Genomic DNA, 19,734 nt, shown 5'->3' with positions numbered 1-19,734 from the left:
ATGAAGGCATTTCTCCCAAACGATAAACTTGACTCTATGATACCACTTCATGCAATATCTTCTTTAATTTGTGTCTCCAGCTTCTGTGTTCACTGGACAATTTTTATATGGCAAGTGATCATATTACAGTGATCTGTTTGTTACTTCCATAGTTCTTAAAATACTCTATGACTTTATAAATATGGTTGCTATACAGTTTTCGGTGCTTTTTGTTATTCAGATGGCATAGAATTTAGTTTGTGTCATAGTAACAAGCCTTTAATTCCACAAGACGCCTCAGTTAGGAACAAAATAGTTTTACTCTTTTTGATAGGCTCTGTATGGTTGATGGATTGCCACTGATTTGAGCTCAAAAATCAAACTCTTAGTATTGATTGGACTGAGTTTCTGTATGTGTTTTGCATTGAGCTAGCAAGTTACTCTAATAGTGATGGATTTATAAAGAGGTTACTCCAAATAAAAGAAATTATCTTATATTTGAACCAGCAATATATTGATGAAAAGTGACCTTGCCAAGTTGAAGGAGAACACCACGTTTTGGTGATGTAGCAGAACTGAGTGAAGAACTTTTTATGCAATTTGCAACTAATTGTTATTTTATTGAACAGTAAAGTCCAATCATTATGCATGCTGCATATATAATTTTAAAAACTAGAAGGAGACAGGACCAATGCAATGGAGACAGGACTAGACCTAGTCACAGACAACACCAGAATCTAGAAGAATAAATACTAGGTGCAGTGTTGTTTTCCTTTTTTTAGACAGGAACTTGTGCAATAAGATACTATTTCCACTCACTGGGGTACTAGCTATAATCGAATACTATTCATGAAAAGCATACTGTATTGTTAAAATACCTCCTTATTAAAAAAAAAAAAAAAAAAAAAAAAAAACCCAACAAAACCAAAAACACCTTCAGATTTTAATATACATAGGCCTATTATTTTAGAAAAGATCTGTACTCTGATGTTAAGTGATGATTAATTTAATTGATGTAGCTAGACTCAAGGAGAGCATAATGGAGTAAAATAACAGAGGATGAATTTCCATTACTTTGTGGGGACTGAATCCATGAAGATTGAAACGTCTACTCTATACAAGAAGTCACTGTGATGCTTCAGGGCATGAACTTTGGAGGGTCTGTTCAAGGACTTCCTGTTCTAGGTCATTTAAGGGTTGAAAAAAATAAATGCTATGCCTCAGTAGATGTTAACAGGTGTAAAATGATTCAAGATTTCTCCTACTTTGCATATTTGCTTGTACTGTATGTTTAATTGTCCAGTCTTATGGTAATCCTGTTTGAAATTACAGTTACCTTTGTTTTAATTGCTATTAGTTTGCAATAGGGCATAGTTTTATTTCTGTTATTAATCTAATTCCCTCCCAGTGTTCTGTTACTGTTTTTTTTCTGTGGCTGCAAAGCTACTTTTCTTGGTTTTTTTCAGTTACAGCTTTGTAATAGGGGAAGCAAATTTTACTGCAACAACTTGCTGTGGTGAGTTCTGGAAGTTATTCCTTTCATGGTCATTTATTTGGCAGACACATGGAGAAGAGCCTTTGCTGATTGTTGTGATTCAAAAAGGTCTTTTTCATTTGACTATGTCCAGACACCATTTTTGCTGCAATAAGTGTGTCTTTCCAGTTCTCCCTTTGTTGCAAAATACGTAAAATTTTCTTCTTCTGTGCATTTTTTTCCAGTTAATGCAACTGATGTAAGCAGTGAAAAAGCAGTGACCTGCAACATAATAATTTTCCTTGCAAAAAATATTTCAGTTGTATTTTTTGAGTCAAAATCATGTCTGTTCAGATGTCTAAATTATCAGAGGGTTTGAAAAGGGTAGAAGACAAAAGATGACAGTTATGTTTTGAGTCTTGGAATTCAGAAAATTGCTCGCATGGGGTTGACATAATTTGCAGCTTAGAAGGAGTATGAGGGAGAGAAAAAGTGAGGTCTACTTTATCTCCAGAAACAAAACAAGTGTAGAAATGTAGAGTGGATAAAGTCTGAAAGATAGCAAAAATCAGTATGTTGGGAGTCTGTAGATTTGGCTTGAGATCTAACTTTATGAAAATGAAACACAGGAATTGCGGCTGTTGTATGTTGTAAAACACCAAGTGGGAGTTCAGAATTGAAAGAAAGTGGTGATGGAGCATATAGTTTACTGAGGAGATACCTTTACTGACATGTTCAATGTGGTAGTTAAGGATTGACTGAGATATAAAAAAATAAAATAAATAAAAATCCACTGAGAGATGCTAGAACTGGTAATTATACCTTAAGATTAATAGTTTTAACAGGTAATGCTGTCATCAGAGTTGAAGACCAGTGAAGCATTTCAGAAAGTTCCTGGGCTAAATGTAAGCAATAAAAAATAAAAGAACATGAAATATTTTTTTCCTTTTAATGTGTTACTACATAGCAGACCCTTGTTGATCCTTTGGGAGCTAAGTTAGAAGTGCTGGACTACTCAGAAGAGGCTATTACTGTGTTAATTTAGCTAATTTGAGGCTCATTGACTAAATCTTTCTTTATTGACAATTCATGTAGAGAGATGGTCAAACACATTAAGAATTACAAAGATTAGTTATAGAGAGAGAAAACAGGTAATTAGACACAACCTTTTATTTTGGATCAGGCTGTTCTTGGTGTATCTTTCCATTATGTACATGTCTGTAAACTATTTTCCTACTAAAATGGTGTAGAAACCATTCAGATAGTTCTGTTTTCTAACTCTGAAATATATACCTTGCGGTTGTTGGTGAAGTAGGCAGTAGTAGTACATTGTTACACTGAAGCAGAGAAGCTGCTGCATGTTTGTGAGCTGGGATGTGCTAATCCTTTTAGATGGTGTTACCAGGAAGATCAGCTGTCTGAATTATAAAAGTATCTGCCATAGACACCCTCTTGGAAAAAACAACCGGGCATAATGTGAAATTCAATAAAGCTGACCGTAGACAAAATCAGCAAAACCTCATTTAGTTCAGAATAACAGGAAAAGATAAACAGTGCTTTGTTACCTTCAGTGCTCGTACATCATTGTTACTGCTGAGGCTGGGCGAAGAACACGGGAGGGAAATGAAAGCAAAGTGCTAACTGTGAATACTTCTGTGATGTATTTAGCCAGTCAGATGTTAAAATTCAACCTTCATAATCTAAGTTTACAACCTCTTGTGATGATTTTGAGGAAGATTGATAAACTCATTTTTACTGACATACATGATGAAGAATAGAGTGGGTAGCAAATCATGAAGAAAGCATTTCCAGCACCCAGCCTTTTATCATCAGCATTGAAATATGTTATCTTTGGCTTAGCAAACAGTCTCAACAACGTGTAAAATGTTTACTAGAGTAGAATATGTTGAGGAAGGAGAGGTATGCTCCGTGGAAGGTGGTTCAGATCTGTGGTCAAACGGGCAGGCTCTGGTTGGTAATGCAGGTGCACTGAGTATATGAGAGGCTGCCAGAGACTGAGAAAGAAGTTAGAATTAGATTTATAAGCAGAATAAAAATAAATAAATCTACTAGTGATTGTATAGGTACAGAAACAGGGTACCTAACAGTTTATCATCGTTGCATGCTGTGTGCTGGAGAAAAAGGGAATGACAGGCATTTTGTACCATAACACAATGCTTCACAGCAAAGACTCTCGGCAAGGGGTGTTTTGCAGCTCTGCAGTTGGAATGGGTTTCATAACCCACAGCCTTTATGATTTGCAATGCAGTCATCTAAACCCTATGAAGCACGTACAAATAAATCTCATCTAGTTCTCTTTATCTGGATTCTACAGACTAACTTTTAAAAAGGTGAAATTTAAAAAGACAATTAAAAAGACAAAGAAGAATTGCATCTTATGAGCGTGTGGCAAATACAATACATAAAATATGCTGTTTCAAATTTTAAAGAGGAGAGCAATTTTTTACAGATTAAGCAAATCTCTGAGAAAGTCCACTAGGAAAACCTTGCTTCCAAATTATCAGATTTCTTTTCTCTTCATTGACACTTAGATCCCAGGCACTCTTGCTCCCTTCTTGGATGGGGCTTTGAAGCACTCCTGGCTGCAGCCCATTGGTCGAAAGCTGGCAGTGTAAAGAGGATGAGATGTCATCCCAGGAATGCTGACCAAGCCACAGACTTGGGCAGCAAGACAGCAGTATGCTGCACGCCCTTCAGCCCAGCCTGTAAAGGCCCCCATACAAGTGCTTTTGTCATTGTTTGTTTTGTTGCTTTAAAGTAGAGAAACCTGGTTGGTTCCACCTGTACTAGATTGCTATAAGCTTGAGTGATCCTTGACTTCTAAGACCTTTTCCTATTCATTTTTAGGAACAGATATGTTGAGCAATAATAACAAAGCAAAATATATGTGTGTGTGATATATACCTGACATTTACATTGACCTTTATTTCTTATGCCTAAATAAGTCAGTTTTCTTGTAACCGATGCATTTTAGATCTTGGGGTTTTGTTGTTGGTCTGATTAGTTATGGGCTGTCTTTGACCCTGTTGTTTCTTGAATTCTTCTGTGAGATGAAATTTGTTAAACACTTGCCACTCCCTACATGCTGTTTGGAGTTATTTTCAAGTAATAAAAATGGTAAGAAGTGCTTGAATACTGCTAGGAGTTATTTAAAAGTGCAAAGCCATTTTTCATTTTTTCTTTTGTAAGTGTCTTTGTTGTTTTTGTGGTGCAGCATAGAGCCTAAAAATTCAGGCACAGCTTGTGTCTTAATCCTTTATTTCAGTCCTACTTCCTTTCTTTTTGATTTTCTTTAATTTAATATTTTTGTGGCGATTAGACTTGATTGCTTTGGTGAATCCTGATATCCTCTCTCTCTCCCACACACACCCCCCTTTTTGAGGGGCTCAACATGTGTTCTCTTGTGATACGGGAAGATTTTAATTAGTGTTTATATGATCATCTGTAATGCTTTTGGTCTGTGTGAAGTACACATGGCTTCATCTGAAGAGCTGTGTTGCTCCACAGATTTGAAGGATGTCCTTCTCATTTGTTCACTGAGGTTATTTTTGGAGTGGGCATTCTAATTTCAAAATTCATAGATAATATTTAACAGGAAGTATGCTTCAAAGTAATTTGAATTCTATTTTTGTAGCTGTATGACAGAACCTCAGAAATATGCAGCTTTCTGAGGATGCAGAAAATTATTTTCAGTTGTGTTGTTGTGTCTGTACGGCTGTAGAATAGTGCGTAATGGAGGGAAAAATGAGAAACTGAGAGGACAATCAGATTTTCAAAGCTCTTTCAAAGGTGTTTTGATTTTAATAGGATATATTATCCAGTCTTGTAAGACACTGAAAAATCACACTGTGTGCATGTTGGTAGCTTAATAACCTTTGTAAATCTAATTTTACATCACTTGCTCAGCAAGAGATAGAATTTAGCTATCAGTCCTGTATTCGGAGATCAAAACCCCTGGATTCAAGCTTGATTTAAATTTTGTCTTGTGTATAGCTTTGGTGAAGTCATTTCATCGTTGTTCCTTCTCCCATCTTTTACCTATCTTATTCAAGTAATTGATTTTCTTTTGAAACACGCTGCTATATAGCGTCAGTTGGTTCCATCAGTTCTGTCATAATTAATCAGGATGGTTACGATCAGCCTGAGTGCCTCATATTTCCTTTATGTCCACCTCTAAAATGGAGATGGTAATGTTGACCCTTTTTGGAAGTTCTTATGTTGCTTGCATTTCAATAGCTCCCAGGTGCAGCAGTGTTTGCACGTGTGCCCAGAGCCCATGGGGAAGGTTTGCCAGGATGGCAGGACCTTGGAGCAGCTACCAGCTCCCGACCCCAACGTGCCCTGCTGCGTGCAGTGTGGCTGAGGTTCCCTGCACAGCAGAAGAGTTCTGTGATAATGCCAGTGTCTTCCATTAACTGCTGCCAATTCTTTTGTTCACTGTGACTTTTGCATAATTAACCAGTTAAACCAAATTTATCCTGTGCAACCTGACTGTTCAGAGTGCAGTGTCTCCAGGCAATGAGATTTATCGGAGGGACTGGATTTTGACAGGTGGATCTGAGGCATAAGATGGACTGAGGCCTTGAAGAATTGCTAGTGTTTGATCTTATGTATAAAACTAAACATTCTGTGAGCATCAGAAGGAATCGGACATGTGCAAAGAATTACTTCTTACAAATATTTAAATCTCAAAAATATGGAATCTTAAAATTAGTCACAAGAACTCACAAGAGTAAATCTTGTCTGCTCCAAACTAACACGAATGACTGAAAATACTATTTACTACTTGAAAACCAGCTTTGCTTTTAATATTTTAAAACTATCCTCAGGAATAAGTGGTGAAAAATATAAGATTAAGTTATCCATTTTGTGGGTTTATTTTTTCTGTTGACACACAAGAAAGCTTCTACAAAGTGACGATTTATTTATTTCTTTATTTTATTTTTCAATGAGCTGAAAACCTCAAAATATTTTTTTAATTAGATTAGGTGTTTCCTGCAGAAAAGGCAGAGTTCATGTTGGTATAAGCTTTCTATGAATATGTATATACTGTATTGTTTTTTCTGAGCTTGATTCCATAATTCTTTATATTTTTTTTCTGTTTTCCTGCACTGTGATCTTTTTCACAGGAAAGGGACCATTTTATACTCACACAGCAGAGAGAAATTTTCAGAACTGAAGTTCTACAAGAAAACTATGCCTTTTTAGGAATATTGTGAATCAGAGACACACAGCTGTGGAAGAAAATACATTTACTGTGACACTAATAGCTTTACAGTATACACATTCAATTAGATAGTGAATTCATAATTGCTTAGTTTAGTGCAATGGAGGAATTTAATATATTAAAATGAAAAATATTAAATTTATAGTATTTCAGCTTCATTTTTTGGCAATGATTGTATCTCACTGATGGCATCTTCTAGGCATATTCTATAAAGTGAACTGCAAATCAAGAGGCGTGCTGATGCTAGAAGACAGACTGTAGTACTGCCAATATGGGATAAAGAACACTAGTTTAATCATTCAAGATTTGTTTTCAAACTCACAGTGAGAGAGTTCCTTCCTCCAAGGTGTTCTGGCTTTTCTGGATTGCCAGTGCCAGGTTTTCCTGAGAGATTGGGCAACTTCTGATGTTATCTCAAGCCAACAGGAGGTGAGGGTGCAATGTGCTTTTGGAGATTGGCCTTTACTGAATGTAAACTGGCAAAGACAATGTTCTTGCACTTCACACGTCAAGGGAAGGGTAAAACAGTAGAGAATCACAACAGAAATATTTACTGCACAAAAATTAATACGGAAAATATACAGAAAGTTACTATTTAATTGAGGCAAATTTCTTGACTTGGGCTGGTTTTGTTTAAAGAAAAACTTTTGAAGTAACGGGAATGTCACATATAAACCCCTTTGGTGACAGGTTCAGATGCAGCTTTAGCTTTGGAAAGGTAAAGATCCTTATTAGTAAAAAGTGTATGAACTATGAAAATGCAATTTGTACTTCTGTTTCTCCTCCTCTGTCCCTTCTTTCTCTCAAAAAGAAAAGAGCTGTTAAACTTGACAGTTTTATTTAGGAATGATCTCGTGGCAGCTCGGGCTGGGAAGGATGCAGTTGCAGGGACCAGTCAGAATTGCACTAGGTGGGCACAGACAGGTCCTGCCACCAGTGTTCTACCAGACAGCCTCCTGCTAGACCATGGGACAACAGTCAGGTCGGTTCTGTAGAGTATTCCAGAATTTCACTCTGCTTACACAAGACCGTCTAAGAAAGGTTTTTGGTATTCTTCATAATTTTCTCTTTACTCACATTATCTATTACTTCACTCTTAATGGCTTATCTCCCAAATCCTTGACTCCCTCCCATTACCCACCCCCCCCCCAAAAAAAAAAAAAAAGAAAAAAAGGCACTTTTGTTGTCCAATGACATTTAGCTTCAAACATAAATTACAGCACAATTAATTTCATTAGACATGTGTGATCTTGCTCTTCTGTTGATGTATGTCTTGTTATCAAACATTAGACCAGTGACTCCAGTTTGTTTTGCTCTTACTTCCTCAGAGGAGTTCTGTACCAGTTTTAGTACCTAAGTTAAATCCCCTTTTTCCCAAGTCTAGTACTGTAAGTAAATACACATTCATACTGTCACTGGGGTGGTTTTGGGGGGTGTTTTTGGTCGTTCTTTTTTTTCTTAATTAGGTTTAAGTTCAAGGACATTTTAAAAAGTTAAGTCATATAAAGAATACCAGTTAAATATTTATTCTTTGGTACTTTCTGGGAAGAATTCAATATGTTACATTTCACAAACCATGATATTATGACATTGACATTGTCCTTTCAGTCTACTTAGGTAGTTTAACAATACTCAGACCACTCCCTTCAAAACCAGTGAGAAAAGATCTTTGTTTATAATATTAAATTCCTTTTCTTTTTCACAAAACTTCTATTAATATATCTACAAAGCGTTGCATCTAATGTGGTCAAAGAAGACTAAGTGACTCTTACCTAATGAAGAATACATCATTTTGGGAGACAGAAGTCTTGTATTTTTAAAAATAATTTGTTTAATTAATGCACACAGTTAAAAGAGGTAGGTGTGCTAAGGAAATAGCAACTATGAAATAACTGCAGGGTGATTCTAGGACTGTAAGACAAGTCAGTGCAGACCTTTATTTTAGTGACATCTTTGCTAAAACTCTTTGGTCTTTCACGTGATTCAGAGCTGCAGAACAGTTACAGTTTGACGGGTCATTACAAAGTATATGCTGCTGCATCACTTTTCAAATTATTTCTTTATGAAGGCAGTTATGAGACAACTAGCATTTGAAGCTTGATTAAAAAGTAAGATTATATTTTGCAAATATCCAAGAAAAGAAATAGGATACTGTTTAGGAACACTTGAAGCTAGGACTTCCTCGTGATAAGCTGATGGTTACAAAGACTTAATAGGAACCGAAAACAATCTTTGCGTTTCTAAATCTAACAGCTTTTCAGACATTACATGGATCCTTGTTAGGGGAAGAATGAATCAGAAGACCTATAGCAGTTGCATAGTAGGTAAAATGTTTTGCAGCTCTGGGTAAAAGAAAGTCTGCATTCAGGAAACTCTCTAATGCTCTACATTTTCTTCCAATCATTTTTATTTCTGCAAAACATGTTAGAGATCAAACATGTCTAATAAAGACAGGCACCTATCTTACAATAAAAGCAACCTCTAGTCTTCATAAGTATAGAATGTACAGACAAATACAGTGATACCAAGGTAGTGCTGACGTAACTATTGCTAGATAAGAAGCCAATAAAATTAGAGTAATAAATTGTATATTTTTTTAAGGAATCATAATCTATTTTTTTAAGTGGATGCATTAGCAAGATAAGGCCTCTGTAAGATGTTCATAGTAGTACTTAGAATGGCTAATTAATCCCTTCCCACCTAGGCTCTAACTCTGAATGCAAGGTTAAATTCTCCCGTTGTGGCTAATGATGCCATTTTTTGCCATCATCTGTACAACCTTCCTGAGATTATCGATATCCTGTCATCAAGTAGTTTGAGACAGAATTATGCATACCTATTAAAACAGTGTATTTTGGTTTTATATGTTCTCCTTCCATGTCTCCTTGTGCCACAGAAAAATTAGCTAATGTTTTATTCATATTCTTAAAACAGGAAAAATTAATTGTAATTAATTTCTGTGTGTCTGAATTATTGTCTTCTCTGAGTTGTTTTATGTAATTGCATCAGATTTTTATTAAAACCTTTCACTATAAAGAGAATTTCTTTACTTCTTTTTATGACCCAGAGATAGCCAAATTATTTTTTTTTTCTTACCAGGAAATTGCCTACATGAAACATCTGTAACTCTGTCGCCTATCTTTACTGTCGATCCACACTTAAAAATTGATAATAAATAAACCTAAAATATTCTCAATAATAAATCTCATCAAGCTAGGAATAAATAAAGCCAGCAGTGGTCTGTACCTGTGGATATATTGGCATAACAGATAGGGGCAGGTAGCGGTACAGCATCCTTCTGTAATGGTGCAGTGCTCCTTTCAGGTACTTGAGTGTAGCCCAAGTCCAGGATGATGCCCATTTCTTCTCTCTCAGTCGGTTTTACTCACCTGCTTTTCCTGCCATGGGGGGGTTAGGGCAATGGGATGAAAAACTCATGGGTCGAGATGAAGTCAAAACACTCATGCAGCGTTTTGCCCTTTCTTACGCGTGGTTTCCCAGAGGTGCCACCAGTGTGGCTGGGGGACCAGGCTGTCCCCTGAGGTGGGGCTGCCATGGAAGTGGCTGGAGCTGGCTGTCCCCATCCCCGAGCAGCCCTGACCTTGCCTCACAGAAGCCCTGCAGCCCCCACTGCCAACATCCAGGTATGGACACCCAGTTGGACACCCAATGCACCTGCGTGCTCCTGACCATAGGGACCTTGTGCTTCTGCAAAGCTGCTGGTTTGACACACAGGAACCACTGGGGTTTTTTGGTTGTTTTGTTGTTCTTGGGTGGTTTTTTTTCCGGGTGAAGTTGGGTACAAGGAACATGTAGAAAAACTACCCATTAATCAAGTGGAAGAATTCTGTAAGAAACATGCTTATCAGCAACAAATTGGAAATTAAAACTAGAAGGCAGTTAATGACTAAAGAACCTGTATTAGACTTTGAAGATAATTAAGTACTAAAAAATATTCCAGATTTACTTATGAAAACCTTTAAATTTATAATGTAATTTTGTGTGTGCTATTGGCTGGCTGGCTGCAAATAAAAATAGACATTTATATGCAGAGAAGGAAGGTGGCTATCCAGAATCGTTTCACCAAAAGCAATAAATGAATGAAAACAACTGTTCTGTGAAGAAAAACCTTTGAAATTACTTTAAGTAATGGTAAGAATGACACTGGTTATCTTTTCCAGTAAATGCTGTTGCTGAGTGCGGAGTGGAAGGGAATTAAGACTATATAAAATAAAGCAGAGTGCTTAAAATGGTTTGTGCAGCTGTGACTATGCTTACTAAACTTCTGGTAATAACATCATATTTGTAGTGATGAGAAAGATCCTCACATCGCATAAGGTGAGGGAAATTGCATGGGAAGTCAAGAAGTCCCTTTTGAAAAGGGAGAGTATTGAGTAAGAATTTGTCTAGACAAAGAGGTTAAAAAACTATTACTGCTTTCAGTTTTCAGTTTTATATTGCTTTTCCCTGTGTTATTGATGTGCTTAATTTTATCAGTGTTTCTCCGCTGCATTAGAAGCAATAGCCAAAGTCTGCTTTATATCCTATCATGGAGACTTGTGTTGTGAAGTGTAACAGTTCTTATAAACCCTTGATTATCCTTTGTAGTTGTCTTGTGTGTACTTTTGTCAAAAACGAAATTGGGATTTAGCCTCAGGTGTTCCAGAAAATACATTTTGTTAGATTATGATGAACATAACTTCATCATAAGGGATATAATTCCATAACTTTTAAGATTGATTATGCTTTCAATGTTTCAGCTTATCCAGTTTTCACATAATAAATAGCTATAGAGCTCTGCAGATTTTTATTTTTTATTTTGTCAATTTGTCCAAGTCTGTCTTTATGCTTACTGCTTTTCCTTAGGGGTATGTTGTTATAATCAGGGAGGAACTTAGATACTTTATGAATGTTCAATTACAATCTTTTGCTATCAAAAGAATGGATGAAGTATCTTTCATACATCAGCCAAGTTTTACATGAAAACTAGATAGGCTTTCCTGCCTTTCCTCTTTATTGAAAGACTGAAATCTCACTCTTCTGATAGTTAGGCACAATCTAATTTCCCACCTGGTTTTATTTACAGCCTGTTCAAAGTAATTTGTTTTTTGTGCCAATATTGTCTTTACTTGAATGCTTCTTTCTCTTGTATGTGTTGAGTTTTTTGAATTAACAATATACTTCAGTTGCTGTTTTGTTACTTCTTTGTGGTGTTTTTTGGGTTTGTGGGTGGTGAGGCTTTATGGATTTCGGGGGGTTGGTTGTTTTTGTGTCATTGGGGCAAGATAAGATATACGGCAGCTTCTTTCACAAACTGCTCATATAAATATAGATGGTCATAATTTCAGCGCTGCAGGCTTTTATTTTAAAAACATTGTAGAAGACTGTTTAAAAGGAGCTGGTGAATTAACTCACGATGCTTAGGATGAGCCTGGAAATTATTGTACAAAGACTAATAAAGCCGTCTGTCATCTTAGTAAAATAAAGCAGAGATTGTGTAACTGTTCCTGTGGACCTATCATGCCAGCTTTTTTGGCCAGCTGGTCTCAGGCACAGTGGACTTGGCAATGATAAAGAAAATATATTTCAGTCATTAGTAAGTATCTCCTGTTCTCTTCCTTAATCTGTGCAAGTCTTGGGGAAAAAAAAAAACACCCACCCTAGCATTAGATCAGCCTTTGTTGTAGATGACTTAAAATTTGATAAAGCAGCTGAAGTAGTTTTTTTTTTTTTTTAATTTAGCAAAGCCTTTGTTCTTTCCAGTGAGCAGTATAGTCACTTAATATTGAGAGATAGATTAAGAGCAAATCATCTTGAATTTGAAAATGAATTTGCTGGAATTTCACAGAGAAATATTGCTATTCTTCCATTCCCCAAAGCAATTAACATAGTTCTGATGAGTCAACATTTACTAAGATAAAGCATCCAGCTCTGGAGCCCTTAGCACAGGAAGGGCATGGACCTGTTGGAGCAGGTCCAGAGGAGGCCAGAAAAATGATCAGAGGGATGGAACCCTCTGCTCTTAAGAATGTTTCGTAGAGTTGGGGTTGTTCAGCCTGCAGAAGAGAAGGCTCTAGGTGCACCTTTTTGCGGCATTTCAGTACTTGAAAGGGGCTCATAAGAAAGATGGGGACAAACTTTTTAGCAGGGTCTGTTACAATAAGGCAAGGGGTAATAGTTTTAAACTAAAAGAAGGTAGATTTAGACCCGTTGGAAGGAAGAATTTTTTTATGGTCAGGGTGGTAAAACATGGGCACAGGTCACCCAGAGAGGTGGTAGGTGCCCCATCCCTGGAAACATTCAAGGTCAGGTTGGACGGGGCTCTGAGCAGCCTGATCTAGTTGAAGATGTCCCTGCCCGTGGAAGGGGGCTGCACTAAATGACCTTTAAATGTCCCTCCCAACTCGAACTATTCTATGATACTTTTTGTCAGCAGTTTCCAACTGTATCTAAAACTGTATTGAGCTTTAATGTAGTTTAGTAATAAGACTGCATTTTTCTGTAGTTCCCATCACATCATCTGTAATCCTACGTTGACTTTAGAGTGCAGAGTTAAACAAGCCCTGGAAATTGAAGGAGCATGTTTCCCATAAAGTTTCAGCTGTGCCAATGCCCCATGAATCATCTATCTTCACATCAGAGTATTTGTTTGCTTTTATGCTGTTAAGCTATATATCCACTAAAAAATAAGGCTTGCAAGAACAATCGCTAAAGAAGTGAGGGTAAGCTGTGAGCAGATGTTAAAATGGACTGTGACACTATTTACAAATAGTGTACGTGAGTAGATAGTTTACTCATAACAAATACTCCTACTCACACCCAGCACATTGAGTTATAACAGTGGAATGTATTTATAAACCTAACAAAATACAGAGACATGTGATAAAAAGCCATCCATTTTAATAAGGAGTTAGCATTCTGACCTAATTCTTCCCCAGTAGGATTTATCACTAACTTATAAATAACTTACAGGTATAAGACATGGCAATGAGGAATAAATTAGCAGAATAAACAAAATGCTCAGAGATTTCCAGCCCCTGCTGCTACCACTTTCTCAGGGAAACACTGGAAGAGAGTGATATTAACATCTCTGCTCAGGTTCATTTTCTGGCTGGCTTAACTCCAATAAAGATTGAGTCTGGGGACGAATAGGGTAGGTGAAAATGATCGCTGTGTCTCTAATATGTTTATTGCTGTATTTTACTGATGTCTTGGTGAGAGGAGAGAACTGCAGGTACAGCATGCAGGTGCAATCTAAATTGATCTTTTCTATTGTCTTAGTAGTTTTGGCATAGTTTGCCCTAATGACTGAATAAGTTTTGGTAACTCATTGTGACTTTCCATTGCAAGTGGAGGCACGGTTGTTTGAAATACACCCGGTTGTTTGAAATCAAGGAAGTCCAAACAAATCTTCAGCTGCATATGTCAGCTTTAAGTTCAATAGATGCTTTTGTACATTGCACTGTGAGTGTATATACCAGCTTATATAAGACTGCATATGTTCTGCCCTTCTACAACCTATTAGAAAAGCTGGAAAACTGTCAACATTGCCTAACATAATACTTCATATCATCATTGAGAATTTCTTTTTTTAATATGTGCAATGCATTCTTGCTTCTTTCAGTTGGGCATTAGGAAATGTATCAGTTGTACTGTGATAGTTCTATATGTGTCTACTCTAAATGTGTATGGAAAAAATAAAGAAAAATTTAACTAAATCTTCACATGATTACTATCAAATTAAAGGGAATCTTTTTTTCTTATACTTGAGTAATTTCACTCTTTAGGGAATATGGCATTTCAAGCTGCCAAAGGGGTATCCTGATTTAAACATACAGCTGTCTTTGTTTTGCTTAGATTGCAAATGTACTGTGAGCCTGGTCCAAAAGAATGGGCTTCTAGCAGTATCCTTGGCAGGGTCTGGTTACAGCAGCAATGATCTCAGCTATTAATTTTTTTTTTTTCTCCTTACTCTTTGCTCACAGTGATAGTGAACTAATGAATTTACTCCTCTCCTTTTGTTCACACAGCTTGAAGTTGAGGTCACAGATTTAAGTGGGAAAACCATTGATGGTCCAGTCCGCCTAGATATTTCTGTTATTGATCAAAACGATAACAGGCCGATGTTCAAAGAAGGACCCTATGTTGGTCATGTCATGGAGGGATCCCCTACAGGTAAGTCCATGTCAATAATACATCTAAAAATAATGCCTGAACAAATTCTGTGTTGATAAATGCATTATTATCATACTGTACAACTTTTCTTGCTGAGTTTGTGGCTCCTTCCTCTGCATAAAAGGGTGGGAGCAGCCCTTCAGGAAAACAGGTAATGATTTTCGAAAAACAGTCAACTCTGTGCAGTAAAAAAGAAAAAAAAACAAATAACAACAACAAAAAAACCCAACCCAAAACACATAGTTTGGAATGAAAACTTTGATCTAGGTTTACATTTTTATATTTATATCTGGAATCAACAAAGATATTGCCTTGGATATGGTTAAGATTCAGACCAAATTACATGTACAATTTCAGTTCAGAGTTGGAATTCCACCTTTTTCTCTGTAAGATTAGCTGCTGGAAGGGTCGTTTTTATCTGTTTATATAGCATGAGGCTAGGTAAATAATAGGAATAAATGGTAAGTTCATTATGAATATGTTTATGTTGTAAGGCAGATTGAAATAGTGAACAATGTATCTTGTGTAAACGCTGATACAACAGTTGCAACAAAATAAAAACACACTTAGAGTATTAAAGTTAGCAGTGAAAATTTTCTGATTAAATTCACTGCTGGTTTTGTCTGATGATGAAATTCCATAAGAATAAGATATTGTTCCAAAATTCAGTTTAGGTACAACCATTGTAGCTAAACTCTTTCTGCAGGTGAAGGCTGAATTAGTTTTCTTCAACTGTTGTCCTTAGCTGTTGTGCAATTTTGTTGTGAGCTATTAAATAGCTGTTGCATTCCGCTCAAGAGGTATCTCCACTGCATTTGTAAGCAGTAATTGTCTGATCAGATTATGTTATGAAGTTAACCTGGATCTTGGTGAAAGAAATCTAAAACAGTAGACGTTCCTATTAATATCAGCAGAGTGACAGTGATTTAATTGAGATCAGAGTTTTGGGTTATATATTTGCATGTCTTTCATGAACACATTATCCTCCTTATACAGTCAAAGCTGTGAGTATAGACATAAGGTTTTGGCTGTATAGACGTACTGGAATACTTTGAAATGAACGCTGGGATCAAGTATGTTATATTTTTATGAATATTTAATATTCATTGAAGCTTAATGTGGTGACATGTGCTTTGTTTACTCTGAACAAGGATAGACATTACCTTTCACTTCCTCGTATTACATATTGATAAGACTAGAAGTTCTTCTTTGTCCTTATTTTATTATTTATGTAGTTTCTAGGAATCTTGTAACCTTTGTAGTGAGTTTTGCATTTTTATGTATAGTTGCCATTGTTTGAAATGCTGCAGGTATGAAATGCATTATGAGCTGCTCCTTCATCAGATTAGAAAGAGCTTTCAGGTAAATGTTCTTTTAACTTAGTTGGGACAAGCCTGTAATGAACCAATTGACCACCTTTTCCTTCAGACAAGAAATGTGCTTCATCCTTGTGACTACGGTTGCAAGTAGAACACTTTTTCTCTTGTAGGTCTCTTGTACGTTCTTTATTTCAGGTATTGATCACTTATTCAGAATTCAAAAGAAACTTCCATATACTGTCCCACTTCCATTCCCTCTGTGTTGTAACAAAAGTTTCATAACTAACTGAGAATATATTGCTAACAAATGTCAGAGATGCCTTTGCACAGTCAATAGTATGTGTGACTATCTAATTGGATCAAGGGACCAATGTTTTGATTTAAACTACAGCATCTTGTCATGCCCATTTAGATACACATTTCTAGACCACTAAGTAGGATGATGTAGTTCTAGTCGATTCACAGCCCCTAAATCCAGTATTTCAGCAAAAGAAAGTGATCCCAAACAGCTCATACTCTGCAGTTTTTAAGCTTTAATCCTGCTCATAGTATACAAGCTCTGGGTACAAGCTGTGAGTTCCTCCAAGTCTTTCAGTGGCCTCATCTCTTTCCATCAAAGCAGAAGTTTTCACCTCTAATGTACCATGTGCCCCTCCCAAACAATATTTGGTCTAAGGTTTGGCTTTGTTAATTCTAGGTTATAGGGAAATATTTACCTGTAATCTGCTCAGTGTTCCCTCTTTACTCAAACTATATACCAAGTTTCTTTTCTCTGCCAAGGACTTTTAATTTTTAACTGGCGGTTCCCTATTTTTGTTCATCTATAAACTATCCTTGCTTTTCCTTTCTTTCACTCCTTATATTGAAGTTTATCCTTCTGATTCAGTAGATAGGTTTCTCAGTCCAACTTCCAGTAAATTCTGTAATTGTTTTTATCCCTTTTCTTTTCTTGCTGCACTTTGGTATTTATCCGCATAACACTTGGCATTTTGGTTGTCTTACCTGTTAGTCAAAGTCTGAATAGTTTTTCTCAACTTCATCTTTTTCTTATCCTCTCCCTCTTTCCCCAGGTATTCATCACATTAAACTTTATAACCTCATTTTGCTGGTGTCAAGAACACCAATACCTGCAAAATTATTTTGTGCAAAAGTGAACCTGTAGAATCAGATTTAGCTAGAATCTGTCATAGTTCTCTGTGCAGATGGCACCCAGCCAACCAAGTTTTCATGTTGTTTACTTCTGTTTTCCATAGTTCTTCCAATTTTATGACATATATCCTAAAAATATTCATCAGGTTCTGCTGTCTTGCTGATCCCAATCAATAGTTGCACTGCACAGCTTGATAGAAGTCTTATGTGTGTGTGTTTGCATGTATGATTCCTGATTTCTTCTTTTGGATTAAAATTGTATTGTATTTCTTTTTTGAAGTTCCAAAGGAAAGGCTCTGCATTATATGCATAACCTTATTTCCTGTCACAGCCACCTTTATCTTCAAGCTCTAAATCAAATCCGTTCACTGAAAAAGTCTTCTGCTGAAAAATAAACAATGTTCTTATAAGACAGATCTTGGATCTGTCTTCGTGATCACTGGGTTAAAGTGTAAATGCCCATGGATTTCAATAATTCAGTGATGAGAGATGCATAATTATGTTGAGAAAGTTATAGGTGTACTGGACTATGAAACTTGCCTGAAGGATTTTGAGGCCTTGTTAAGGGATTTGGATGATATTATTATCTTGCTTTAAATTATTCATTGCCAGGTTCCTGTGTGTTTTCCTGTGGGACCATAATTTTAGTAGTCACAAACCAAATAGAGTTTTCTAGTGACTTTCCACTTATTTATTGACTCTAAAGCTGAACTTATATGTTGTCTATTTTTCATCAGAAATATCAGTGATTTACTAATAAATAAATCTTGGGAGAGAGTGAGGATCACAAATTTATTTCTATAAATCTTAATTTTAATATTCAAGTTAATGTTTATATTGGAGTTCCTTGATGTTGCTGTAAGACACATGATCCAACTTTTTATTGTTTTTCAGAATGGCTTTTTTCCTTAATGATTTGAAGGTTTAGTTTCTTAATTAGGGAAAGACAGAAATTACAGTGAAATATTATGCCAAGTTTGTTTTAGGGACCCTCCTTTCTGTGCCATTGGAGATAGGTACAAGTGGAAAAACCCAAAAGAAAATGGAGATAGTGTGTAATTCTTGTATTGATTTAATCTGTCTATGAATAATTAAAGGATCTTTTTCTGTGTAGTCCCAGTGAGGATGTGTTTTGATGGTGTTAAATACATTTTCTGTGTTACTAAGGCCATGCACCTTCTTTTGTTGCATGTGTGATTTTTTGAACTCACAGTAAGCACAGCAGGTTATTTGGACATCTACGATTTGTGTGTCGTGACTTTACTACAGAAGCAAATACCTGGGTGTAATTACTGAAAATATAAAATTGTATGTCTATTACATGAATTAATATTAATCTGAATTTCAAGCTAGGGCTTGCCATAGCTTATAATTAACTATTAAAATATGTGAGTAGTAGGTGGTATAGTAATGTATTTCTTGCCTGATATGTCTTTTCAGAAGAAATTTAATGATATAGTTAGTTAACAGGTAACATGGAAAATTATCCTGTTCCTGGAAATAGCCTGGAGTCAAATTGTAACAAAAGTAAACTCAAATGTATACTTAAAGTGACCACAGACGTTTTCAGATTTCTATTAGGGTATCTTTTCCTGGATAAACTGCAAATTTGGAGGCTATTTATTTAAAAAAAAAACAAAACAAAACAAAAAAAAAACCCAAAAAACCCACCCAAAAACAAAAACAAAAAAAAACCGAAAAAAAACCCAAACCACCCCAGAAACCAACAGAGAAATAGTTTGTACTTTTTTTTAAAGTCTATAATTTTTGTATGAGACTGAAGTCAGCCTCATAACTAGTAAAAAAATTTGAGTCTGATGCAGTAACACCTATGGCAGTTTTTCTACTAACTGTAATGGGTTTTGCGTTAACTGTACTGCTGATTTCTTACATTTTTATTTTCTAAGCTATGACTCATTTTATTTCTTATAGATCTCTGATCTATCCAGCTGCCAACTCTAGGGTTTAGGATCTGTGTCCTGCTGCAGACTTGCCTCAGTACATTAATGATAGTGGCTGTAATCTTATAGATTACATAGGCAGACAGAAACATTTGGACATCTCACTCTTTTTAAAGGTTGGAAAGTGAAGGCTGGTTAAATGAACTTGGCAGCCATCTCCTTTCACTTGCTGGAGGCATTTAACAGAAATTATTTTAAACACATTTGACATTATGTGGCTTGTAACAATATGCTACAAGCGCAGTGGGGTAAAAACTGCAGAGGTTGGGAAAATTGTTTGAGAATTACATTTAAAAAAAATAACTTGTTTTCCATGATGCACAATAGCCTGAATGCCTTTGTATTCTGGTCAAGGAGCCCCAGATCAGTACTGACAGAGGTCTATAAATTATTGCTAGAAATAAAGGGACATTTGAAGACATTTAGAGA

General features: G+C 36.1%; 1 protein-coding gene across 2 annotated transcripts in view; it reads left to right on the top strand.

Moving 5' to 3' along the window:
* The window catches only part of CDH13 (cadherin 13), a 505,317-nt gene that overhangs the window by 278,570 nt on the left and 207,013 nt on the right, over nt 1-19,734 (top strand). For both annotated transcript variants that reach the window (XM_037408727.1, XM_037408725.1), the window contains exon 6: nt 14,732-14,876. In XM_037408727.1, the coding sequence (XP_037264624.1) occupies nt 14,732-14,876 (145 nt within the window). The remainder of the gene's footprint in view (nt 1-14,731; nt 14,877-19,734) is intronic.

Source organism: Falco rusticolus, chromosome 15 (genome assembly GCF_015220075.1).
Source record: "Falco rusticolus isolate bFalRus1 chromosome 15, bFalRus1.pri, whole genome shotgun sequence".
NCBI classification, from domain to species: domain Eukaryota; kingdom Metazoa; phylum Chordata; class Aves; order Falconiformes; family Falconidae; genus Falco; species Falco rusticolus.
Note: the sequence above shows the minus strand (reverse complement) of the source record. Positions and strands in the feature narration are given on the sequence as shown.